This window comes from Leptonotus elevatus, chromosome 4 (assembly GCF_054856555.1).
Source record: "Leptonotus elevatus isolate MCC_2025b chromosome 4, RoL_Lele_1.0, whole genome shotgun sequence".
In the NCBI taxonomy this organism is placed as follows: Eukaryota; Metazoa; Chordata; class Actinopteri; order Syngnathiformes; family Syngnathidae; genus Leptonotus; species Leptonotus elevatus.
This window is the reverse complement of record NC_141242.1, coordinates 12,528,088-12,555,478: the sequence shown is the minus strand read 5'-3', so window position 1 is coordinate 12,555,478 and position 27,391 is coordinate 12,528,088. Positions and strand designations below refer to the sequence as shown.

The following is a 27,391-nucleotide window of genomic DNA, read 5'->3' as shown; positions in this document are numbered from 1 at the left end:
ATCTGCTCCAATTTGCTAAATATTCCTTCAATGAAGCTGCTTATTGAGAGAATTACGGGAACCTTCAACTAGTCACAGTTCACTATTCATGAAATCCGGGCTTCTTTTTTTGTTTTTTGTTTAGAGAGAGATTCGCTGCAAATCTCAGTTTGCATATTTTTTTTTTAGTGCTGTCAAAGTTAAAGCTTTAACTGATTAATTAATCACAAAAAATTATCGCATAAATCATGAATTAACCCAGATTAATCACACTATTAATTTTGACCATAGATTATCCTTTAGCGTGACAGCGGATGGCTACGTTTAAGGTAGCACAGGTTGTTTGAGCAATAAACATAATTACATGCATTCAAGTAAAGCATTAATAAATGTTTGCGTATCACATTTAGAATATTTCTTCACGTCATTTTTTTCCATTTAAAATTATGCAAGTAATTAGCTGATTAGAAAAAGAGGAGGATGAGCGTGTGCAGTGGATCAAAAAATGTTGAAGACGTCCTCATAACTTTAAATGTCAAAATAATTAACACATAACCTGGTGCTCTTCAAATTTGGCGGAAAAAAATGTTCATAAAAAAGCCTTTCTTGTTAAGCGATTAATCGTGATTAATCAAAATTCTAAGATGTGTTTAATCTGATAAAAAAAATTATCGTTTGACAGCTCTAATATTTTTGTGCTCTTTCTGTAAGGCCTCAGGTTGCCATAATATTCCCTGGCTAATAGAAAAGTAGTAAAGGTTTTAGGTGAATTAATGACTACAAACTCGCATGCACGCACACATGCACACACACATACGCACATACATGCACATACTCACGCACATACAAAATAAAAAATAAATAAATAGAGAGAGAGAGCAATGATGATGACATGTCGAATCGGTAAAATTACCGAATGAACAATACTGAGCTCTCGAAAAAAGAAAGAAAAAAAAGTAGTAATTGGTGTCAAGGAAGTAAAATAACTTTTTATGAGGTAGCTTCAATTTGTTTTATTTTCTGCTCTTCAAGGCAGATCTAGGTCACTAATTCCTGCGAATAGTGGCGGTTTACTGTACATCAAATATGAGCAAGGCAGCTTTCGAGACACTTCATCTGAATTGTATTGATCTCGCCTGTCATTTTCCTCTTTTGTGTTTTCATGTAATTGGTATAATTCTGCTAATTGACTTTACATTCAGAAGAAAATGTCAAAACGCGGCAGTCATTGTTCCCAACCTTTTTAAAATTATATTCATTATGCACTTCTTCACAATGCTTGTCATGTGCGGCAGATGGAGCGGTTGTTTGCCTTTGCCGTTAATTAACTTTACTTCTCAATATTTGCCAGGCGGTGTGTAATCAATCACAAAAAAAACGTGATTAGTAGCTTTTTGTTCGCTTAACTCGATCGTATCAACGAGCGACCCCCACGGAGGCTACAAAGCTTCGTTAGAAGCGGCGCTTTCCGACAGATGCCCGGCCCCCCTGCCCACCACACCTTGCCCATCTGTGGCCCACGCTAAACAGACTGGCGGTCCCCTGGCAGATCAAAGAAACAAGGATGAGGAGCACTGTCAGTCAGTCAGCCCGCTGCTGCAGTCGTCCCCTGACAGATGCCTCTCATCTCCTCCCTGCCTGCTGACGGAGTGGCAGGGGTGCAAGTTTGGGGCCGGTGGGCGGCAAAAAATTATTTGCTGCAACTTAAAATACTTCAGCAAAGTAGCAACAAACTCTTCTGTCATTTGACTAACGCAAATCAATTGAAAAATGGCTAGTTTGAAGGATGATTTTAGCCTTCTTCTCTAACACAGTTTGAATGTGTGAAATGTTAATGGCGAAAAAAGAGGCAACTTACTTTAAAGTGAGATTGCCACAATCGAAAAGTTGATACCAAAGTAGACGTGGTGGAAATTAAGACATCGTCATCACAAGACCGGCTATTGACTTTTCTGTTGCTCGGATTAATGGCACAGACGTGCTGAAACATTCAAAGACCACCCACTAACTCAAAGGTGTGCAAAATACAGCCTGGGGGCAATTTGTGGACCACCGTCCATTTTTTGGGCGGTCCTTGGCACATCCCATTGCCCTGCATTGTACTTCTTACTTTCTACGAAATTCCTTCTCATCTCTCACTAGCTTATTTTCTGCCAATAACACATCTCTAAAATATTAACACCATTGCTTTTCATAGTGCCTCGATGGAAAAAAGAGAATTCAGTTACAGGAGTAAAGAGCTAGAACCGCAGTTTGCTCCACTTTCTGCTCTGTGTCAAGGTCAGCTTTGTACAAAATGCTTTTGTGAATGTGAAGCTGGAGGGATTCTGCTGCTGCTCAGTGTGGGAGCAGATATGCTTGAATGGGATATAGAAAATAAAATACTTCACTTTGTGTTTCATCACCTAGCAATTTGTGTAAACATAATATATAACTGCACAACACTGATAGCTTTTTTTAAACCTCTAGATAAATTCAAGGTTAAGAATGCCTAAGTGGACCTTGCATTTCTTCTGTTTGGACATTCCTGCATGAAACAGTTATTTTGGTGGTGGTTCGGTTCCATATTGGTCCCTTCAGAAGTCTTGCGTTTACTCCTCATACACACGTTCTGTTTTCTTATTTGTATTTAAGGGAAACAAACTAAAAATAAAGCATTTTGGGATTGATCTTGTAGGGCAGCCCCAAAACGTTTTTGTCATTGTTTCAGTTCAGGTCAGCGGTAGTCGCTTTCTTTCTGCCATGCGTTACTCCTCCAAAGCCAGTTGTTTATCAGAGGTGCTCTAGAATATCCTTAAAGCAAGTGCTAGATCTCAATATTTTGAGTACTGTGACCCCTGCTATATTGTGGTTCGTTTGCGCCCCCGCTATGTGTATCATAGGTCATTGTGTGTACTGTATCCCTCTCAAAAAAACCTCTTGTGTAAATCTGTGCTTTATAGAGATGTTTTTTATGGGTTTTTAAAGTGTACTTATGTAATGCCCTGACTTTTTCAGCTATTTGTCGACACACAAAGTTTTTTGAAAGTTTTCTATTACCATAATTTATTCCCAAACATTCATACACAGGCTCAATGTCACATGCAACCCACGTGGCTCTGAGCTAGTCAATCTGTGGCTAACGCTAATAGCTTAATCAGTGTGAGTGACTATCTTAGTAACTCATGATAGCTAGCCAAACCCTGACTTGGGCTAGCAGCTGACGTTATCAGTAATGTAGCAGTACTGAAATAATACGGCCCCACATGATACAAAGAAGCTAATTTTGGTGAGCTAGCTTTGACATTTTTCTTGTTGGGTTAGTGCTAGCATCAATGCTAACATGATTACATGGAGTTAATCTGGAGCTGTCACAGATGAAGCTAGTTGACAAACCAGATGCATGCTGGGGAAAAAAGCGAACTATAGTTCTCGCCAAACCCTTCATCTCAGGAATAATTCATGTGACTGAATCGCTGCTGCATAATCAAGCATGATGTGAAACACCAAAGAAGAACTATTTCATGTCCTCAGCACAAGTTCACTTAAAACCACTATTGACCAGTGAGTAATTGCTTTTGGAAGGAGGGCGAGAGGGGAATAGAAAGAGGAAACGCATAGGATGAATAATTAGCAGCGTAATTACATCCAGGGCCACACCGGGCAAATGAGAGGAAGTATCTCATGTGCGATTCTACGCCCGTCACAGGACAGAACGATGCATCGAGTGGTCCCCGGCGAGCCGTGTCCCGAACTCCGGTGTCCCGAGTCTGAACAGATCACCTTGAGTGACAGATGCTGCAAAGTCTGTAGAGGTAAGTGAGGAGGAATCCTCGTCCCCTATCTTGCATCACAACAGAGATGTTGACACCAGCTCTATTCATTGGCGTCAAGGCTCATATTTACATCGATTTACATACATATGAATTCAATCAGTGCATCTTTTGCGGGATTTATACTCGTCGTTTCTGTTTATTACTGCAGTAAACACATTCGCCAGCATGGCAATTAAGCCAATCAAATGGTTTATTTGGAGCGGCTTGGTGAGTGGGTGGCAAGCCTTTGAAGGTGAGAAAGAAAGTTCAGGGTGATGTTGATAATGTTTCTCAGTGCGAAGATATTAAAGAAAAAAGGACTTACACCTGTATAGTTGGTTAAAAAAAATATTTTTTGAAGGCTTTTTCATACTCCTGTTCAAAAAAAGTCCCCTGAAGGCAGTTTCACTTAGGAACATAACATTTGGTAGGCATGTCCATCATGAGTAAACCCACAAAAAAGTCTTAAGCAACCATCGCCAGAAAGAAATGATAAGTCAGCCATGTTGGCTTGAAGTAGCCATTATAGGGTCTTTTTAACATTGCCCAGTGGTCCTTCTGACTATCAGGGCACATAGAACATATTGGAAAGACAATTTTTAACTTGACTTTGACTTTAATGCAAATCATCCCCCCGCCCCCCGCTTGCATTACTTACTTACTTAAGTATACTTAAGTATAAAGCTTGAGTTGATACTTCAACGTCTACAAAAGTCTTCTTAAATGCTAATATCTATACTTGAGTAGTGAACGTGAATACTTTTGACACCTGCCCCTGCTGCACAGGGCCGCATAGCCGGAACAATACAGTATATACACTTGTGTGTTTTACAATTTATAATTTGCATATGTTCAATGGCTAGAAAGCTAAGTCTGTGTTGTGAAATTCAGAGATGCGGCCATTGAATGAGGCCTTCATCGCCCTCTTAATTGAGGACCCCCGACGTAGATCGATTTCCTGCTTTGCTGCCTTTAATGAACAGACGACAGAGAAAAAGGCAACACAACTTATTTTAAGAAAAATCCCATCCCTGGTTTGTTGATGAAAACGCATGACAAGATTAGAGCTGGAAATCTTTGACCTTTTCATCTGATCCTCATTGTTTGCCCTCTGTTTGATTTCCTGACAACGTAAATCTTCCAAGGCATCAAGCATCAAGGTTAGCCAGTCTCTCCCCAGAGCAGCATTTTTTCTCTCACTACCATGAAACGAATCAATGACAGCTGGCAAAATAGGAAATCATTCTAATATCTGCAGTCATACAATGCAGCCGGTGATCTGGTTCCCGAGCGGGGATAAAGTACTCTGCCTGTTATCGATTGTGTTTTCTTCCTGCCTGTGCCTCCTGCAGGTCACGACTTCTGCTCGGAGGGCCACGGCTGCATAGAGCACTCCGACTGCGTCAACCTGGAGGCCGGAGACTGCTGCGTTTGCAGGGATGGCTTCCGACCCCTGCGAGATGATAACGCCTACTGTGAAGGTAGGGCCTTGAGTTGGAGTGCTTTTGCCCTCCGGGGGTTAAGGCGGTAAACGAATGTATCAACAACAAGCATGTTAGCGCTGATGCTAATGTCACTTAAGCATCTAGGCAGCATTTTTGATGATGAAATAGTCAGTCTTAACCTTAGAAATAAATATCTTGTGTGCTCTTTCTGCTCTTATGGTGTGTCCTATATTCGAGATCGCTAACACAGCACGCGACACATGTAACGATGTGTTCGCTGACAATAGTGAGTCTCCACTCCCAAACTCGACATCTGTTGTAGTTCCAAGACTGACCTGTGAGAGGTAGTATAGTGCCACATGGCATCTTGACTGTCTCTGAGAAACAAATAATAAAAGTAGTAGAAGAAGAAACAGAAAACGCTAGGCTAGCTATCTAGCAAAACAAGATAATGTGATTTTTTTTCAGTTCACAATCACCAAATTCGTGCCTCGTTGTTAACCATACGCAAGGATTTTTCTATCTGAAATATTGAACAGGTTTAACATTGATGACAGTCGACCAATTTTGATATGGTATTTTAGCCTCTGTTGAATTTGATCTGATGATAGAAAAGATGCCATAAACACAATTAACCAAACCACATAGCTACATTTTTAGATGGATTTGTCACGCTCATTTCGCTTTTCCTCGAGTAATTTTAAGCAGAAGACTAAACTGCTCATTTTGTACAGATTATTTCCACAATGGATTTTACGCTTTCCTAGCGGCACTAATTTGAATTCTAGGATACATTTTGGATATATTTGTGTTCTTTTAAAAGGTAATCATTGTTGGAGCACCTGACGTGTGATACACTTTCTTTTTTTGGGGGATGGGGCTGGGGGTGGGGGCAAGATACCACATACTATCTTTTGCGAGTTATACAGGTGTCCGCATCGTCATTTGAAAATCCTCAAAAAACATACTTCATTTGCAAGCACTTTACTTTAATGAAGCAGCCTACCGTCTACCCATAGAATAATGCTTTGCCGTCATGTGCTCATTCAGTAAAATGCTAATGCTATACTACTCATGTGTGGTGTTAGCTTATAGGGAAAGTCACTTTCTGTTGACTGAAGATGACATCAATGTTGCTCAGGCAACGACCAATCACAGCTCACGTGTTTTATGAAGCTTAGCTGTGATTGGTTGTTACCTGAGACCTAAGCAACATTGATGTCATCCTCAGGCGACATCAAGTGGCAAAATGGCCGCCACCTGAAATGGATAAAAACGGCTGTATTTTGCTGCTTATGCTCATATTCCACAAATGTAATATTAATCAGAATGTCATTTTTAGACTCACTAGTCACATATAACATATTATTGTCAAGAAATGATTAAGGTTGACTTCCACAGCTAGGTGCTCCTCTTTGTTATGTTTGTATCTGACTATTGATTTAGATCCAACTTAACAGGAACAATGTTGCTTCTTCTTATTGTTGTCGTGGGCGGTGGTTCAATTTTGCTGTGTGATTGTGCATTATTTCCTCGTGTCACTTTGTTATGGTGGATGCAACCTTCAAAAGCGTACTGCACTTTGCTCTGCCCGCTTCTGTCGCAAATGTCATTTTTCCTAAAAGTACATATTTCTCTGGGGAGTCTCAACAGTGGAAACATTCCAAAAACTTGATGAGCAAAACCTCAACAGAATCACCTCTCTGTCAGAAAACGTTGTTGTTGTTGTTGTTGTTGTTGTTGTTGTTTTGTAATCACAGTGGCAGCTGCTGGGTCTGAAGGCCACTTGGGGACACTGAAAGGTGACCCGCCGGGCTTCCCATCTGTTTGGACGGGTTATGACTGGGGGAATTGCCCTTTTAGGGATCAATAACGTAATCTGAATCCCTCGAGAAAGAACACATCAGAAATAAATACAAAAATCCCAGAGGTCTGTGGGTGCGTGAAAGAACTAAAGCTAACGACGGTTGCTGCAGCAAAGTTGTTGTTTTCTATCATTTGTAATAAAGGTTTGATTGTGCTAATCCTGGCGGTATCAATTAAAATGCATAAAAAAATAAACTAGACTGCTGAAGGCCCCTGAATTTGTGTATGTATCGCTTAATCCTTTTGAGATGGGAAGCGGTAATCCTCTCATTATCTGTGCCCACAACACGCGCTAAGTGCTTCGCAGACAGAATTAGAGAGGTCGCCGTTTGTCCTCTCTTTCCGTTGATTAATTTGTGATTTAGAGGCCGCATGCTGCAGTTTTACGTTTGCATGCATTCGGCCACTCTCTGCTGTGGCAAGCATCCAGCGTCAGACAGCACCAGATGTCGCCAAGCCACGCTGACATTCGACGCTAGCATCGCCCTTCATGGATTTTTTTTTCCAACGTGAATTCCAAAATAAGGGCAGCTTTAATAAGATAAGCAAACTTTTCTTGGGAAAAGTGTCTTCTTCTAAGGGCAAACCAAAAGAGCAACATAAAACCACCACAACTGGCTTGCATAATGCTCGGCACCAAATTAGTATGTCATTTCCGGGTCTTCTCCTCTTTTAATGTTTGTCTTTTTGTAAACCTCCAATAAGCATTTGCCATGAAAAATGGGTGTCATCCCCCCACACTAAATAAATAGACCCGCAAATAGGTGAATCTGCAGTTTTGAACTCTGAGTATGCGGGGTACACTGTATTTATTTAAATTATTTTAATTGTTACTTTTTACAATCAATCAATTATTTGAGAGCGAAACATGAATGCAAAATAAATTCATTTATAAATTAAATTGATAAATTACATTTGGTAAAATGAATGAATAAAAAGAAATGTTAAAGTTAATTGATTATTCACCAACTAATTGGCTATCAAATTAATACTATTTAAATAATTGAATCATTGTTTCGAGCCAGCTGGTTTAACATTTTCCAAAATGTCTGATTTCACCTTCTCAACAGTAATGACAATTTCTGATTTCTGTGGTCCGTGATGAAAGCTAATTTGTGTGTGTGTGTGTGTGTGTGTGTGTGGGTGTGTGTGTGTGTGTGTGTGTGTGTGTGTGTGAAACCTGAATCGGTTTCAAAAAGGTTGATGAGTAAAACAACAATCCTTCTCATTTGATACTGCTCAATTGTTGTTAAAAGTTGTTCTTGTTTTTTTTATATCACTAATCAAAAAATTGTAATAACAGCATCAAATCCGATTATTTCATTAATCAATAGGATAATCGATACAATAATCAATTCTAAAAATCTTTGTGTTTTGTTATGTAAAAAAAAAATAAAACTTTAAAAAAGACATTGTTGCAATTGCATGAAACCGCGTTTCTCATCCGCCTCCATTTTGGTGTGTCTTTTCCACATAGGCCATTAAACAACCATGACTGTTACAGTATCTGCGATGCCGTTTCATCTGGATGCGTCGTAGACATCATGTCATACTGGCAAACGCCGCTGCTTTTCTCGGATTATGAGAAAATGTGGCATCAAAGTTGAACTTGACGGCTGCTCTCGTGTTGATCTTCCTCCTACGTCGTGTACACGGGGGACACATTTAGGTGCAAAACACAATGGGTGTGAAAATCTCCCAGTTGTCGAGATCATGACGCAGTCTGGGGGAAAATCGGCATAATTGGCGATATTATCTGGCTTCAAATGAATGAGGAGTGACGTTGTGAGGTTGAAGGTTGTCATTGAACACCGAACAATTGCCGTGTTTACTGTTGCAGAGCTGTCGAACTTCAGTTGAACAAGTATCGATTCACCTTGACTCTTATTATTTTTGACGGTATATTCGTCAGCTGTCATCATAAACGCATGTGTTGTCCTGTCTTTTCTTACATCATATGAAAGGTTATGATGGGGAAAAAAACTTCTCTGAAAACTTTTCACTTCAAGGTACTTTTTTTTTTTGTTTCTCGCCCCTCTGATCCAGCAAGAGCCAGGAAAAGCTTTTATATATGATGCAATATTGCCTTAGTGTAATATGTCCAATTCTGGGCAAGGCTGTCAGTAAGCTTGGTTCAGTATTTTATAGCTAATTTGTGTGACTGTTACTACTGTACTGTACTATATAATACATAATTAAGGCTCATTTATGTGATGAATATTTAGCAGTCAATCAGGTAGATGATGTTGCACTGAATCGAGATTCAAAATTCGGTTAGCTCATCACAGTTTTGGATTTGTACAGAACAGTAATTCCTTACACTTACTCATTAACTCATTTGCTCCCAAAAATGTATAAATACATTCTATTTTAACTCATTTACTGCTATTTCCCCCCACTTTTGTTAACAAGACTATGAAAACCTAGGGAAAAAAAATATTGTACATTTAGACCAGATATAAAATTTGTGATTAATCATGAGTTAACTATTGAAGCCATGGGATTAATTACAATAAAAAAGTTTTAATGGCCTGACGCCCTAATTTTCAATAATCTTTTCTTTTTTGAAAAAAGATTATAAAAAAAAGAAGAAAAGATTATTAAAAATTAGGTCGTCAGGCGATTACCTTTTATAATTGTAGTCAATCACATGACTTCAATAGTTAACTCATGATTAATCACAAATTTTATATCTGGTCTAAATGTACAATAACAATTTTTTTCTAGGTTTTCATACTCTTGTTAACAAAAGTGGAAAAAATGTTAAACTAATAGAAATAGTAATTTTTTGACGTCTAAAGCCGTCATTGGCAGTGAATGAGTTAAATATTATCAGTGTCACAAAAACGTATTTATACGTTTTTTGTGGGGTTTTTTAATGTTAGAGTATACGGAAGGCTTTGATGCAATCTCTGAACTGAAGAGAACAGTTGAAGCAAATGGTAGTTATTAAAAAAATAGCCTGCAGGTGGCAGCAGAGTAGAAGAGATCAACCAGGGCCATGTTGCAAAAAGCTGTTTCCCGCACTGTTTTAAGCAGATTTGTGAATAATGATGAAACTTATCTATATTCTAATGCTAATTGTTGCAAAACGGAAACAGATTGAAATGTGCTTTTTTTTTCTTGATGAAACAAGAGACTCTAATCTTTCTTTTGGTTGGTTTTATGTTTTCATTGCAATATAACACAATATTCTGTGAGCCTTGCAAAATCAGTCAAAATCCAGTAAAACAGCCTGGAGTGAAGGGGGGTGCTTCAGTGAAAATGGGTTAAAAATGTGTGGGTTGCATCATGAAGGGCATCTGGTGTGAAAACTGTTCCAAACTAGTCATGTGAATGACTCAGTCGCGGTGGCAACCCTTCATGTGACAAGCTGAAATTTCCAACACGGATGTTCCGTTCAAAACATCAAACTCCTAAAGTAGGCATTCGCGCAAAGGAGTTTGGTGTTTTCATCAGCGGTGGTAGAAGCAGGCATTCCCCTGCGTGGTTTGTCAAGAAAAGATCCTGTTTTCAGAAACCTGCCATGTCTAGCGTATATTGTACACATATTGTGCAGCAGTATGAACGCTAGAAAGCTTCTCAAAATGGCACTGAACTGCAGTCAGGGACAAACATTCATTCACTGGCCAGTTGGCAATTTTGCAATGCTGCTGCAATGTCAACTGGTGAGTTATTGACAAGAGAAATGCTATTCTTACAAAAATGGCTAAAGCTTAACTGATGACGGCATGTTGTCAAATGTTATTAAATGTTTTTAAAAATAATAAGAAATGAGGTTTGATGTGGAGCTTAAGTAAACAATCTCAAGGTCATAATTATGTGTTCCGCTAACTGTAGAGCAGTTGTTGATGCTTTTGAATATAAGAGAAATACCGCAATGACCTTTTAGGATATCTGAGGTCTTGGAAATAGTGTAAATTCAATTAACTCATTTGCTCCCAAAGACGTATACACATTTTCTATTTTAAATATTACCATGCTCCCAAAGATGTATTTATACGTCTAAAAAAATAAATAAAATTATGCTAGAGCATACAGAAGGCTTTGTTGCAACCTCTGAACTGAAGAGAAAGCATGAAGCAATGGTAGTTATTATAAAAACGGCCAGCAGGTGGCAGCAGAGTATAAGAGATCAACCAGGGCCATTTTGCAACAAGCTCTTTCCCCCACTCTTTTCAACAGATTTGTGAATAATGATGGCTATATTCTAATGCTAATCGCTACAAAACGGAAACAGATACAAATATACTTTTTTTTCTTGATGAAAGAAGAGACTCTAATCTTTCTTTTGGTAGGTTCAAAGTTTTTATAGCAATAGAACACAATATTTTGTGGCCCTTGCCAAATCAGTCAAAATCCAGTAAAACAGCCTGGAGCGACGGGGGGTTCAGTGAAAATGGCTGGGAGTGAATGAGTTCATCAGTTCCAGACACGCAAAAATGCTAACACACAAACAATTTAGAGTGAATAACCATAGTTTAACATACAGAAAACAATGTGAGATTGCCATTGCCAAGTGCAGGGAAGAAGGGAAGCAAGACAGGGGAACACAAATAATCTCAAACACAAGTATTTATTGAAAAACATGCAGTCTATAAGCCTCTCAAAACCTGAATATTGGCACTATTCAGGTTTTGAAAGGTCATGTAAACACACACAAAAACCTGAATGTGCTCTCACTCGCGTTTTGGGTTACCCCTTTTCTAACACGAAAATTAGGTCATATAAATGCGTATTCGGGTATGTCCTCTGAGCGTAACTTTGTTTTGTGTTCTTCGCATCATCTATTTGCAAAGAATCTTGGTCTGAACTACTTTTATGTGCGGCAGCCATCTTACGCTGCCACTCATTAATTGAGCCTAACTTGAATACATTGATTTCTCCGTGGAGTTTTCTTTACATTGTTTCGTGTCTCTACGGCGAATATGCCACAGCGTGTATATAACAACCGGAAATACACAAGTGCAGGTAAACGAATGGCAAATTAAAGCGAGTAGGAAAGTGACTACTTTATTAGTGTAGTGAGTGACATGAATATAAAGTCTTTCATTGACCGTAGAAAGTTACATCTATTTGCGTATTGATGTTTTCCGTGCGTCACGGTTTAGATCGGAATATGTATGCGGGGAGTAACTTTGCACTCACACATATAAACTGGTTATCCCGCATGTTGATATATTATTATGCGTATATTATTATCCCGTATATGTTTCAGAAACCGGAATTTTGACCTTATCCTGAATATTGACTGCATGTAAATGTAGTCATTGCTTGTCCAGTTAATGCGTATTTTCATTTTGACTCTAAAATAGAGTCATTAACTTCCCCTTATTTCCTGCTGGAAAAATTCGCAAATATAAGGTGTCACTGCTTTTTCCTCCCTTTGAACTTCCTGTAGTAATGGCCATTTTCCCCAATCCCTTTGTGGCCTTTAATTGGTCCTGCTGACAGCCTCAAAAACAAGGCCGCTTGCAGCTCGGTTGCTCCTTGTTTTTATCTCCCGTTAAACCGGCGCCGTTCGAGCTTTTCGGCAGGCCTTTGTTGTCCGACCCATCCCATTACCAGTGTAAGACCGGCGCCTCCAACATCAACACTTCAGAGCCGCACAATTCATCTCGAGAGGCGGCTGAGTCTCGCTCTGAAATAGGCTGCCGGCGTCGGCGGTGATTGTTTGCGTCAGACGCGGTACCCCGACAGGGGAAAAAAAAAAGAAAAAGAAAAACCTGGAAAATGACTCCCCTTTGCTCTTGCACTTCTTTCACAAACAATTTATTTCTCAGCGAGTCATTTGCTATATGACTGCGGTCTGTTCCGCGTCTAATCTAGAATAACTTTGCCCAAATATCCTGTCGTCTGTGGGGCTAATGTCCGCTCTCATGGAGTTGTTAAAGTTCTGATTGAAATCCCTCCCGCTCTCCTTTCTGGATGACATTCTGCGGGGAGATGCGATGCGGAATTGTGTTTATTGAAAACAACAAGGAGATGATGAAACGGAGGCCCGCACTTGCAATATTTCATAAAACGCAGAGACAGACGCTAGCTCTTTAAAACATTCCCGGGTCAGAGATGAGCTCGAAATAGCCGCTGACATCACTTTTGTGTAAATTTTTCATCGAAGCAGCAGGAGGCAAAACTCAAGGGGATGCGAGCGCAGCCTTGGAGAATGGAAGTGTGCGTGCGTGTCCGTTTGCATGCATTCAACATAAATGGGGCATGTGCTTTCCTACATCCTGCTCTCAGCACGGCTGGATTTGCTCTTCGTGGTGAAATGACAACATCGTTGGATTTGTCAACTGGCACAGAAAGTTCAAAATAACAAACGAGGCATGTAAACAACGCAATATCTCTACAATCTTTTTTGTCAAATTGGTTTTAAGTAAGGATGTTTAATATCACTTTTTTTCAGACCAATAACAGTACGAGTACTCCACTCTTGATACCAATGCCAAGTACAGATATCACTAGTACTTTTGATACATAACATTTCTCCCCAAAAAGACGTATCCCAGTAAAGCATTTTTTCCCCTTAAAAATGTATGAAATGAATGGCAATTTTCCATTCATCTAATTTTTAGTTCCTGATCGTAAAACAATCACAAGAAGTCGGAAGTCCCGATACTCTGAAATAAGGCCAGGTATCGGCCTGATACCAAAATCTGGTATTAGGATTGTCCCAATCAGATCGACATGATTGGCAGATCATGTGATTTTCAGGTAATCAGTATTGGCTGGAAAAAAATCATATTTTTACATTTTCTTAATTTTTTTTTTTTTTTTTTGTCTAAGAGCTCAGTATTGTTCATTCGGAAATGTCATCAACATTTTCTTAATTTCTAAAGTCAAGAATAATGTATTTTATTTTAACCACTTGTGATTTACAGCCATATGAAAAGTATATCATCTTGTGATGAAAGATAATAAAGACATTTTGGAGGTATTGTATCAGTACTCTGTATCGGCAGGTACTCACAATCAAGTGACCTTGGACTCAAACTCGGGTGCAAAAAAATGTCATGGGGAAATTCCTACCTGGTATCGGTACTCGCCCATCCCTAGTTTGAAGTAGGCACAAATGGATAGCCGTGCTGTTCTTGTTTTTATTGACATGTTATGTTTCTTTGCGGCGCACGCATTTGTGCATAAATAAAAGAACATCGCCATCCAAATGGCAGCAATTCATTCAAATGAATGATTACAAAATTAAACAGTTGTGTTTTTAAAAATATTTAGTTTCTGCCATGGCCTTAAAACACCAAATAGTAAAAAAGTAGTCCTTAGAATTCAATCGCAATTTGTCCCCACTTGGTCTTGCCTCCGCAGGCCCAGCCCTCCTGTTTTCGACACGTGCATCTTGGACATGGAATTAGACGGAGGGGCGAGCAGAGGAGAAGTGACATCTTGTGTGATTGTGTCTAAATTGAACAATCAGTAGAGTTCAACATGTTGAGATAATGCCATTGTTCATCCTCACGTGGTGTCGCTGACTCCCGGCCAAGAAACGCATACTCAATTGTTGTTTCCAAATGTCCCACTTAAGAAGTTTATCTTCACTAAAAGAGAGCGAGGGAATTTATGTGAGTTATGTTAAGCACTGTGTGGCATGTCTGCGTCCTCAGTCGTATTCGTTAGCCGGGTTTTCATTGCGTGCTAAAGCTGGGATTATTCACAGGCTGGACGTCGTCACGCATGTAATTGTCGGTGTGAATGCTGAAGAGACACGTCTTTTGCATGCCAGAATGTACGCGTTTCTTCAGTGGTTCGAGCAATTCCGATGTCAAAAATATTCAGCTTTACACTTTTCCCATAATTCCTTATTTTCAATGATTATTTTTTTTTTTTAATGAATGGGACATTTTCTAAGTTGAATCTCCCTTCCAGATCACACATTACCACATTTGTCAGTTTTACACATTTTGCATGACATTTCCCAATTAGAATAGAGACATTTAAGAAAAAGTAAAGTAGTGGGTTTCCATTAGTGTTGTTCCGATACCGGTATCGGCAAAGGCCCCGATACTGCAGAAAAACAGTGGTATCGGCATCGGCAAGTACTAACAAGTAACATGCCGATATTATTATTTCCGACGCTAATGTAGGACTTTGGATGCGACATCTTGTGTTTTACTTGTGCACAACATTCACTGATGTGTGACGTGTTCACTGCAAGCCAAGCTAGGATATCCTATTGGCCCTTGAATGCTCTGAACCAATGGCAGGGCAGCTTTTTCATGTTGAAAAAAAAAAAACAACAACCCAGGTATAAGAACGGTATCGGCATCTGCAAAATAATTTTCAAGAATTGTGAAAAAGAAACTGAATAGAAACGCCAGAAATTCGAAAAAAGGGCCCAAAATTCGGGAAAAAGTTTTTACGCTTGGAGTGGGTGATTTTTTTAAGCGTATTGAAAAAAGGAAAATGCACATTTTGGTCATGGAAACAGGTTTTGCGAATAAGCAACTACAAGACCGGATCTATGTCGCACGTTTTGACCACGTCACACGCACGTTTGTAGTCATAATAAATGGAGGATGATAAGGTAAAATATGTTTGGGGAGACGAAGAAACACGATTCTTTTTATAATTAATTAAAGAAAAAAAATAACATTTATGCAGTTTTAGATAGCTTTATTAACATCAGCTAACATTCCCATCTGGAACTCCCCATTGTCCCAAAGTTCCGTCACTACAACGTCATCTCGCGGCGCATATTCACAAAAGAAGAGCGGATGGAAACGGGCATAAGTCACATGTCCGTTTTGCGTATTTTCACAAAATTCGCAACATTTGGATGGAAACCTGACTATTGGCTACTTTTGAAAAATGTCTCTATTCTAGTTGGGAAATGTCATGCAAAATGTGTAACACAAAAAAATGTGGCAAATTTTCAGAATGTTAAGTCATGCACTTGGAAAATGTCCCCATTCCTTTCCATTTTTTTCCTTCCACCTTTTTTGACCGATGAAAAACATCCCATCTTAGAACTGCTCAGCTCATTAAGGACATCAGTGCAATGTCAAATTCTCATCAATTCCAGATTTATGTTAGCTCTTCAGCAATCACAATTTCACAGTCAATATAAAGCAAAAATAAAAGCAAAAAGCTATTATTATAGCCATATCTGTTACTTCCCTGTTGCAATTTTCTGTTTTGGTGGAATCTAAAATGCACGTGTGTGAGTGTGGGTGTGTGTGTGTGTGTGTGTGTGTGTGTGTGTGTGTGTGTGTGTGTGTGTGTGTGTGTGTGTGTGTGTGTGTGTATACATGAACCAGTATGATTGCCTGTGCCATCTTTTGAATGTCACAAGGTGGTGGCAGGCTAATTGGTGCATATTGAAGAGCACAGCCAATTCCAAAACTCAATCACTGCCCTGGAATGACACACAAACACATATGCACGCACGCACACACACACACACACACACACATACATATTGCGAGTGTCTATGTTTGCCCACTCTTCACCTGTGTGACCCTGCTGAAATGTCACCCAAAAGAGACGTTCCAGCCATTTATCAGACTGTAACACCCCCCCCCCCCCCCACACACACACACACACACACTCTCCAGTGTGTAAATAACAGTATATGTCCACTGCAAATGTCACCTTAATTCACAAAGATGGCGTGGAAGAAGATAGACGTGCCTTCAAATACATTCAAGGAGCTTAACATGCTGATTTATATTAATTTCACACAGTGATAATTGGGTTAGGGGGAAAAAGGAAGGTGTACTTTATAGATAATTAGCTAATTAATCTCATTTTCATCTGAATTAACATTATGTCCCACATAAAATGAGGATAATATTATCTCTATGTAGGACTCCACAAGAAGTGCAAAATCAATACACGTCGCCTTGACAGGAATAAATTGTGTATTGTGATGACGACAATGAAAGACATGACAATGGAGCCTCTGCAGTCCATTTGGAAGGCGACCAAAATGACTGTGGAAAATAAACAATAAAGAGTGTAAACATCAAAGTATCAAAGGCTTTTTTTCCACCAACATTTCAAGTCTATTATTTCACCTTAATACAATATGTTCCCCCACAGTTAATTTAGCATCAAATAAATACATTTAAACCACACAATGTGACTCATAAAAGCTCCGTTGAATTGTGCTGGCGGATTTTAGGTGCTTTAAATACTGCAAATCAGCCTCTGCGCCCATTTGACACACATCCAGGGCGAGTTAAACCAAACAAAGCATGTCTTTTATGCACTTGATGGCTTCCCCAAAATTAATGGAGCAATCCATTTACTTTCTGTAACTTGGTAACATGTTCATTTGTCTCTTACCATACCTATTAGGTGTGTCACGAAAAAACGATTTGAATCGGAAAATCGGTTTTGATTTTGCCAAATTGAATTATCCTTGAATCGTCTCACAACCCATGTTGGTATGTATTGAATCGTATTTTATTAGAAATGCCCACCAGGTATAAATTGGTTTGATGTTGCTCATTATTTGTTGTTTATTTGAATCTAATGAACTTGAATGGTTAGGGCTTTTGACATGTTCCATTTAAATAAACATGACAAAAGCTACAGCCGTATCAAACCAAATCGAATCATTCAAATGGGCTACCGATACATTTTCACACGTCACAGTTGCACGAAAGGCAAAAAAAAAAAAAAATCAGGCGGTAAACAAGACAGGTCTGAACAACAGTGGTAACGCAATGTTAGCGTTTTTCCTCGTCATTCATTATTGTCGTCCAGCAGTCGGGGTAGTGCCAAACGCCCACAAATAAAAATTAAATAATGTAAAGACAATCGCTTACCTCTTTGGGACGGCAACGGCCGGCAAGAGCGTGATTGTCATCGTGCGAACGTGCATGCATGGCCCCCAACAAAATGTTTACTACATATGAAGGTGGAAGGCTCACTTCACTGGCGTTCATATTTATCCCTCTGAAAATCTGGCTTCGGGAAACGAATAAAAAAAAAAAATCCATCCTTCATATGTGGACGGTCGTAGTGTCTGGAGTCGTTTCTGCAAGTACCATAACAGCTGTGTTTACTCGGCATGCCCCCCCCCCCCCCCCCCCGGAGATAAACAAGAACAAAACAAGCACTACTAGCATAGGTCGTCAACGAGCTAGCTTCTGTTTGTTTCCCTTCCGGTTCAAGCTGGTGAAGCTGCTGAAGTCATGTGACCTTGCTAAAAATAGCATTCGTGCGGTACCCTATTGAAAACGTCACCGTTGTTGAATTGTATCATACCCCGCGTATCGAGATACAAATCGTATCGTTATTTATTGGAAAAATGCACACCCTAATAAATATACTCGCTGGCGTTGGGCCGAAACCTCATAACTCACAATTTGGCAAATGTAATATTTTTCCCAAAATTTTTACAAAAAAAAGTGTTGAAAATGGCTTGTTCTGTTTGATGGCGCAATGTTAATGGTTGAAGAAACATGTTGTTTTTGGAGGTGAAGATTTTGGCCCCAGCAAAGATAACTTATGCTTAACACATATAAAACATACTTGATAAATACGAGGATATTCGTCAATGGCAGTAAACGCTTTGATTCCAAAATATAAATGTCTAATGTAAGTGTGCTAAAATCTGACAACAGTTTTATCATGGCCGCAATTTAATCCTCAAATGTTTTTGATTTGTAACCATAGAGATTTCCTTGTATTGACGTACAACAAAAAAAAAAAGTGATGCATGACCTGCATCCTTTCGGCTGATGAGTGATTTATGTTGACACTGTCGATTAAGACGCGGGAGAAAATCTATGCACGATGAATGAAAACAGTAATGGAGAGCAAAACCCCATGGGGGGGGCTGAGATGTGCGCGCGCGTGTGTGTGTGTGTGTGTGTGTGGCATGTATAAACAAGGCACTTTAGTGAAACCCTCTACGTGTATAGTCACAGTCACCCTCATGATGTGCTAAATGTATGCACATAAGTATCTATAAATGCTGCTCTGGTATGTTTTAAAGAGGCAACACATCTTTCTCGCACCTGGAAACACACACACGGATCCTTTGCCTTTTTCCGACGCATCCCTCCAAGTCAGAGAGCACATTTGGAGCGTTTGATCACGGCGAGCGCACATTATTGAGACAATTTAGAGACCGACGCTCGGAATGCAGATTCCCAACTTGTTACTCCCACTCAGTCATCTTAATTGGCTCCTGCGCCGTCTCTAGCAAATTGGCAGTGAAACTATTTGCTTTTTTTTTATATATATATATATATATATACTTCTGGGGGCTTTCTGAACGTGTTCATTGGGGAGTGATTTTCCAAATTGCGTTCACGATAAGGGTACGACTTCATCACTTGTTGTGATTCACTTCTAAGCAGCTCATTTTGTCAAATTTTAACACATCAGTATTTTTACTCAATCAGTAATTGCTGCTAAATGTAGCATGCAAGAACAAAACGAGAACAACCCCCACAATTTTAATATGTATGATTTTTCATTTGAAACTGAAGCGGTAATCAAGATAACAAGACGTGCGTGGCTTGTAATCAACCTGCTGCCATTAGTATGAAAAAATGCAGTCGAGTACGTACTGTAAAACTACTCATGGTAACTTCCAGGGATGTAGCAGGAACAAAATAAAGCCGAGAATTATTTGTCGACGGGGGCTTTGAGGGTGGGGGCTTACCCCTGATATGCCGAAACATTCCAAATCAATCCTTTGATTGTTGCTGAACTGCGATCTTTCATGATGCTAGTTCATTGATGTTTGACTTTAGAGGTTCCACTCAATTGAAACTCTGCCAAACTGTTCTGCATCCATAGATCGCCAAGTTGAAGGATTACTTGTTCTTATTATGCTGGTGGAGTTTGTTTGTCTCTGTGCACCTCTCTGCGACTCCCGTAAGTGTTTACTGAGAAACGCCAGACAATGTTCCAGCAGGCCTGGCAGAAGGATCCCGCCATTTATTGAAAACTTTGAGTGAGTTGCTAGGTGAGCAAAAGTGAGAGGAGACCGGCTGGCGGAATGTCAAATAATCGCGCTTCTTTTGTGGGATATTCAAAGGCAATGGTAGCGTTATCTCGCTTGTGCCAGACCTTGCTTGAGTGCAGTATGGGACACAAGATAGCGAGGGCGCTCTTGCAAGCTACGTGGCATGCAAATGAAGACGGATAAAGCCACTATTTATATCCTGTTGGGATAACTTTAATGAGCCGGAGAGGGGAAAGTGAAAATGTCAGAACAATTATAATCTTCATTGAAGTCCCCTTAAAAGCCAGGAATTTCCCGGCTTTTCCCCTGGTTGCTGTTCTTTGTGAACAGCGTGGTCACAGAATCAAATGTCAAAGTTGACCCGTGAATTTTACAATTAGAATTTTACGGTAGTATTGGCGGCAAAACAGAGCCTTGAAGGGGGACCGTGTGGAAGGTGTTAATGGAGAGCTGGAATGGGGGGTGATGTTGAATACTAGAGAATCCATTTTTCTTATCCTGGTGTCCATTCAACTGTCTAGCTTGCATTTTCATAATAAGCCAAGCGTTGGGACACTCTTAATTAAGGTTGTAACAAAAAAACGACTCGAATCAGAAAATTGGTTTTGACTTAAAGATGCGAGTGCTTCAAATCGAACCCGAATCAAAATGTTCCACATTAAAATATATCCAGATACACATCGAATTGTCTTTTATGCTGGAGAGATATATCTTTGAAGGAAATGCCACATTTAAAGTAGCTTACTGACAAATTCATTCCTAACTCATTGCATCATACCCTCTCAAAGTCACTCGTACCGTATCAAACCGAATCAGAATCCTACTGAAATAAACCAAATGTATGTACCGCTACTCCTAAGTCAAGCTACCACTATATATTGAACTGCTGACTGCTCCCGAGCCGAGGCAGCCGATTGACCCTGATCTCCCCGATGAGCGGTAAAAGCTTCCTGGACAGCCTTCTCTGCTGTCCACGTGACAAGCCAATCAAGAAAATGGAGTGGCCTAATGGAGAGACAGCAATTTGTCCGTGCGCCAATCTCCCTCCCCACTCATCTCGCCCGCTAATATATTGTTTTAGCAAAACTAACCGCTGCCACCATATGAGGGATGGATGGCGACTTACGGTTATAAGGCTCTAAATCAAGCTGCCGTCGGGCTCAGCCAATCCCAAAGAGGAGGAAGCTGTCACCTCGAGACCTCAGCTGAAGGTTACTGTCACAATTGAGGACAGCTGAGAGTGAATTTCTCTCTGACTTTCTGTCGTTCAGTGACAAATCGTGCCTCCAAGTGCCAGTGGACCTCAGTCTCCCGCTGCTTCAATTGGTTATTTGTTTTGCTACCTTCCAGTTTTCTTTCACTTTTGCCGCTCCTTTGTCTTGGGATTTTGCCCTTTTCTTATCTTTAAGCTGCCCATTTGCCCTTTTCTTCAGGACAATCTATTGTACTTCTTTATCTGACATTGAACGTTTGTCTCTGGGGTTGCCATAATAGCATTCGAACATAATCTGTGACTTCAAATCAGCACAGTATTAACACTGTGTCACACATGAATTGCCTCCGGTGGACACTTACAGTCCACGCTGAGAATCTTTACAACGCATGACCCATTACCCCAACATAAGCAAACGTATTGCCCAGTGTCCACAACATTTAGTTTTTGTCTGCTCTAAAGTATTGGCTCCCGACCCAAATTGTGCTTTGAGTTTTTGACCCCTGTGTGATTGAGTTTGACCCCGTGCTATAACTGTAACTTTTCTCAAAGCCAGTGACGGACAGATTTTTCTGGTCATTCTTTTTTTTTTTCAACCTTTAATCTGTGCATTTGGCCTTTTTTTTTTGGCGGGGTAATCTTTTTCTCGCCTTATCTTTCTCAAATTCGCCAACCTTTCCACCATAAACCTATAACCCCTCTGGTCTATTAATTTTGCCCCTCCACCAGAAAACTCTCTAAAATATAACTTCTCTCAAGGCCAGCAAAAAGGTTGTCTCCCTTGTTTTGTAGTTTTCAGTTTTCTTCAGGACAATCTCTCTTATGTTTTCATAGCTCATGTGCCAACTGTTTTACTCTCAACTTGTCTTTCTGGTCTTGTGGTTTTGCACTTCTCTTTACCTCGTCTCACCCCGAAACTAAAGCCTTAATTTTCCTTGATGCCTGTGCCAAGATTCTCAATTGGCCATTTGTTTTCTTACCTGCCGTGCTGAATCGACAGTTTTGCCCTTTTCTTTTGGACGATCAGTCTTGTGGTTTTACCCTTCCCGGTTCATCCTTCCTCCCAAAACACTCTAGGACCTTAACTTTCCTAGAAGCCAGTGACAGAACTTTCAATGGGCCATTCGTTTTTATCTTCCACGTTAAAGTCATAGTTTTGCCCTTTTTGGAAAGGACAATTCTCTCTTGACTCTTGATTGCTTAACTGCTAACTTTTTCACCCTCAACATGTCTCTGTGCAAATGACAGTTCTCAATTGGTCATCCATTTTTCCTTGTACATTTTTTCAAAACTTTTTTTTTACTAAACTTCTTTATCTCTCAACTTGCAGACATTTTCACCCTTAACTCTTTGGTTTTGTAATTTTGTCCTACCCCTTAACTTGTTTTCACCCCCAAAGCTCTAACTCCTCTAAAGCCAAGCAACAGGGTTCTCAATTGGCTATCAATTTATTTTCTTATGATGTTAAAACCTCTGTTAGTCCATTATTTTTGGACAATTTCCTCGTACTTCTTTATCTCTCATTTGCCATCATCCATTTTCTCTCTGAACTTACAATATTACCCTTCCCTGTGCTTCATTTTCCATCAACAACTTTACACCAGATCAGTGACAGACTTCTCAATTGGCCATTTGTTTACTTACCTTCCGTGTTAGACCGTTGGCTCTTGTTTTGCTCTTTGAACTCTTTATTTCTAACTTGACAACTTTTTCCCTTGATCTCGTCCCTCTGGTCTGGTCGCTTACTTCTTGTCATCTCCAAAACTCTCTAAACTCTCCGCATCACTAGAGACCAGCGACAACATTTGCAATTGGCCATCCTTTTTCTTAACTTCTGTGATAAATCCAGGACCCCCCCCCCCTTTTTATTTGGGAAAATTCCTGTTACCTCTTCATCTCCCACTTGCCACCTTTTTCGCCCTCAACATGTCTCTCTGGTCTTGCGATTTTTTACCTTCTCTTTAGTTCGTCTTTTCTCCCGCTCACTCTCTCAGCCACCAGGTTGACACAAGGCCAATGACAGGGTTCCGTCAGCCTCTATTCATTTACTGAAGGGCACGTGTCTCTTTAGAAGGGGAGAGATTGTCTGTGGGCTGTATTTATCCTGGAGGCTTTTCAATAGTGTGAAGCAGCTTGTATCGATGGAACTGGGAAATGAGGAAATGCGAGTGGTACCGTTGCGGGCAAGTGCTTGAGCTCTCGGTTTGTGCAAGGACACACAAGCTGAGATGCTGCCAATGCAAATCTATTGAAATTCAACTTGAAGTGCGCGCCCAGCAAAAGCATCTGGCATGGAACGTATTCAAGGTTGAATGTCATTGTGCATTCATGCAGGCATCTAGGAAATGAATAATAGATTGGTAACGATTAGTAATACCGAGAACTGTGGAGATTGGCTCCCCACTATTGACCTGCAAATCAGCATGGACAAGACCTTTAATACAGAGCTGTGTTTATTTGTTCAATTTTAATTTTGTTCCAATTGCATTCAGTTGCATCACACTAACAAGATGAATTTTTATAGTATAAGCGAGATTGTAGATTCTCTTGTCTGATGCAAAGGCATGCCGTTTTAACGCCCAGGAATAGCTGTTGCCTTAGCAACAGCTATTACATCCAAAAATGGATTTGTGAGCGTGAGAAGGCCAAATTAATAAATGACATTCTTAAAGCCACATGAGCCACTTTATATGACTGTTGACACAAAAGAACATTGACAGTCTTAACTTAACTTCCACATCTCTAAAACAACCAAGTAACTGAGTGTCTTACTTTGAATAGATTGCCAGTCGAGTGATGCACCTTTGTTATGTGATGAGGCGTCAACCTCTTGTGAACCATCTGCATTCCGTCCCTTGCCTGGCATCTATGAAGACTAATAGCCACCCAAAATGGCTGCACAGGGCCCTAAGCTGTTTGAGTGCCAAGTAGGGCATCTTGTGAAGAAACAAGGTGTTTTTTCGTGATAGGATTGTCCACTCTTCAAGAAGTCTATTTCCCAAAAAGACACCTTAGAAAGGCTTATGGATAGAGCAATTTCAGCTGGTGAAAAACGTGATTGTCTTTCCATCGATTCATTTTCTATAGAGCTTGTCCTCATTATTGTCGCGGGTGAGCTGGAGACTATCCCATTGGCTTTGGCAGAGGGGTACACCCTGGCATGGTCTCTAAGCAATCACTGGCCACGTGTGGACAAACAACCCATCGCAGTCACATTCACACCGGTGGACAATTCAGAGTCTTTTGGAATGTGAATGGAAGCCGGAGTACCTAGACAAAACATGCCACACAGGAAAGCCCGAGCCAAGATTTAACCCTATAAAACCTGAACCATGAAATATATGAGACAAAATTCTGATTCTTTCTAAATAGAGTATTTATTGGTCCTTTTGAACAAACAAAACACATTAAAAAAAAAAACTTCCACATATGACTTTTGATTTGTATCGTATTTGATACATCCGGTCACAATGCTTTAAATTCGTACATTTATAACTGTCAAAAATATAATAATAAACAGAAATATCAAACATTAGTATTTCCAAAAATCAGAAAAAATATTTCCCACTATTAATAAGTATAGGTGTCTCTCCTTTCTCATTTGAGGGTGATCTTGCAAGGCTGCTGGAAAAGCTGGGTAATACTGCCCTCTAATGGATTATCAGTGCAATCTATGTGTCAGATCATATTCGTCAGGGTTTTAATTGGAAAAAAATATTATACAAATGAAATAGCGGGCTCAAAATGTTGTGTATTTAATATGATATATTTGGCGTTAAACTCACAACGTTATGTGCACCAGAAATTGGGACAATTTGGAATTGTCATTATTCATATCTTATTCGGCCACAAATATTCCTGTCAGACCAACTTGAGATCAAAACCTAAACCAACCGATTTCAACTCAAAAGAGCTAAATCAGCTAATAAATTCCAAGCCACTTTTGAAAGATATACTGTCCAAGGAAAACAAAAATATATTTTTTTCCCAGTAACTAAGTGGAACACATTAAATACAACCCATTTCCATAAGAAGGCTAGCTTGTTTAAAAGTTCTTTCTGCTTAGTTAAAGGTGACAAAATAAAGTGGAAGTTAAATCAATGAGGAGTCGTGACCCTGAGCTTGCAGAATATTGATTAAAAACAAGTTATTATGTGACCTGGAAAAGGAGCGAAACTGTAATCCGCTTTTCAATATTTGAATCATTTCTTACATGAACGTCAACTGACGAGCCCCTTTATGATATGATTAGCGAAAAACTGTAGATGCTAGGTGAAAATTGTTGATCATTTCAAGAAATGCAGTCTAACCCAGTGTTGCCTTCTCCCCCGCTTTCCTTTCCAGACATTGATGAGTGCGCTGAAGGAAAACACTATTGCAGGGAGAACACCATGTGCGTTAACACCCCCGGCTCCTTCATGTGCATCTGCCATACGGGCTACATCAGGATCGATGACTATTCCTGCACAGGTGAGTTCCTTCGCCTGCCTTAATGGCAGCCTGGAATGTAATTACAAGCGTTCTGCGCCACCTTTGGACTGCAGTGTAGAGTGTTTGAATGAGTGGCTGACCAATGAAAAAAAAAGCATTAACAACTGTGTATAAAACGTAAAAAGGACTTTGCTTTACAGACTTGGCAGCAGAATAGCAACAGTGGGCACAATAGGTCTGTCCAATGAAATTTTAAATGAGCTTCTAGCTCCTTCCGAACTCCATATGACTACCTAGTAGTGAATTTCTTTCTTCTTTTTTTTTCAAATCGTACAAAATCTATACTCATCTACTGTTTTTTTCTTGTCTTGATGTGGCTGTACCCCGTTTCCATTGGTAGAACTGCTATCGGCTGATCAGCCACAGGTTTGAGTATGCTAAACCAGAACCGTACAGTGGCGTAAACCACTGCCTGATGCTCCTTGGAGCCCTGGGTGCGATTTTATAATCCACCACATAAATGTGTAACTGTATGCCAAAACCATATACACATTTGATACAGTAAGGAAAAGGAAATGTCAAACATGAAGTCTTTTTCTGTTGTAATGAGATTTAAAAGGATCCATCTTGAGTGTGAATCTTTTTCTTTTAGGTAAGTTAGTCTTCTGTGTGGAATCTGCTCCCTTATAGTACATAATTGCCAATGGTGAATAGTTTTGAACACAAGTCGCGGGGCAAAAAGTGGTCTAAGATTTTGCATACAAAGTAAATTGTCGTCAAAAGATTTGGCCAACTTGATTGGTGCCCCGTGTGAGGATACAAATTCTTCATACGAATGATCGTGATTTACACGTCAACGTGAAAGTAGAAAACCCTTTCATGTAGCATGTTTTTTTGCCATTCGCTGAGAAGCCAATACAAAAGACCCTCATTCCCCCTTTTCCGCATTTGCTGCTTGCGTCGACGAAAACCGTTTCCCTGCTATGTCGAGGCGAGCGCGGCCAGTACTTTGCCATAAATCTCCCTCCTAAGAAAAGTTTACGTCAGATTCATGAAGCACCGCTGAAGTGAAGAATTGCTGCCACCGTGTAAATCTGTTCCCTCATAAGATGCAAGTGCTCTCGAGCTGCTTGTTATAATGGCCCTCTCGTTTCCCATATAAGGACAACTAATTGCCCCCTCAATGCCGATAAACATTTTACTGCAAGGCTGTGCGTACACAGACAAACAAACGGGAGGAAGAAAATTGTTAAGACGAAAGCGATTTAAGCACCTGTGAGAAAGCTGAAGTGTTTTGCGTATAGATTGTGATTATGAAAACTCTATAAAAACTGAAGGGGGGGGGCAGTCTTCATCTGCTGCGTGAAAATACGCTGTACTGTGTTTGTGTCTGCGTATGAGGAGAAGAGAGAAAATGACAAGACAACATGAGAAAGAGTAGAACTACGATGGAAGTGGCAGACCCATTTTTTTCCTGATCAAAATTGCAACAAGGGTCAATCTCATCAAAGATCAACAACAAACAAGTTCGGGCATGAACCTTCCAGCAACATTTTATATTTCGCCGACGCTGAACAAACGCTACAAAAATATATTGTATTGAATCTCAGCATAATTCTGCTGCTTGTGTGGAGCTGGATGCAATTTTAAAGTCGTCACTCCTCTTACGATTCAGCATTAATCCACGCAAAGACAAAAGTACAACAAAAGTCACCTTGTA

The 27,391-nt window shown here is 40.0% G+C and overlaps 1 protein-coding gene across 1 annotated transcript in view; it reads left to right on the top strand.

The window, feature by feature from the left end:
- nell2a (neural EGFL like 2a) overlaps nt 1-27,391 on the top strand; it is a 104,181-nt gene that overhangs the window by 33,962 nt on the left and 42,828 nt on the right. Inside the window, exons 11-13 of the mRNA XM_086073729.1 lie at nt 3,668-3,773; nt 5,126-5,254; nt 25,585-25,710. Of these exons, the coding sequence (XP_085929855.1) occupies nt 3,668-3,773; nt 5,126-5,254; nt 25,585-25,710 (361 nt within the window). The remainder of the gene's footprint in view (nt 1-3,667; nt 3,774-5,125; nt 5,255-25,584; nt 25,711-27,391) is intronic.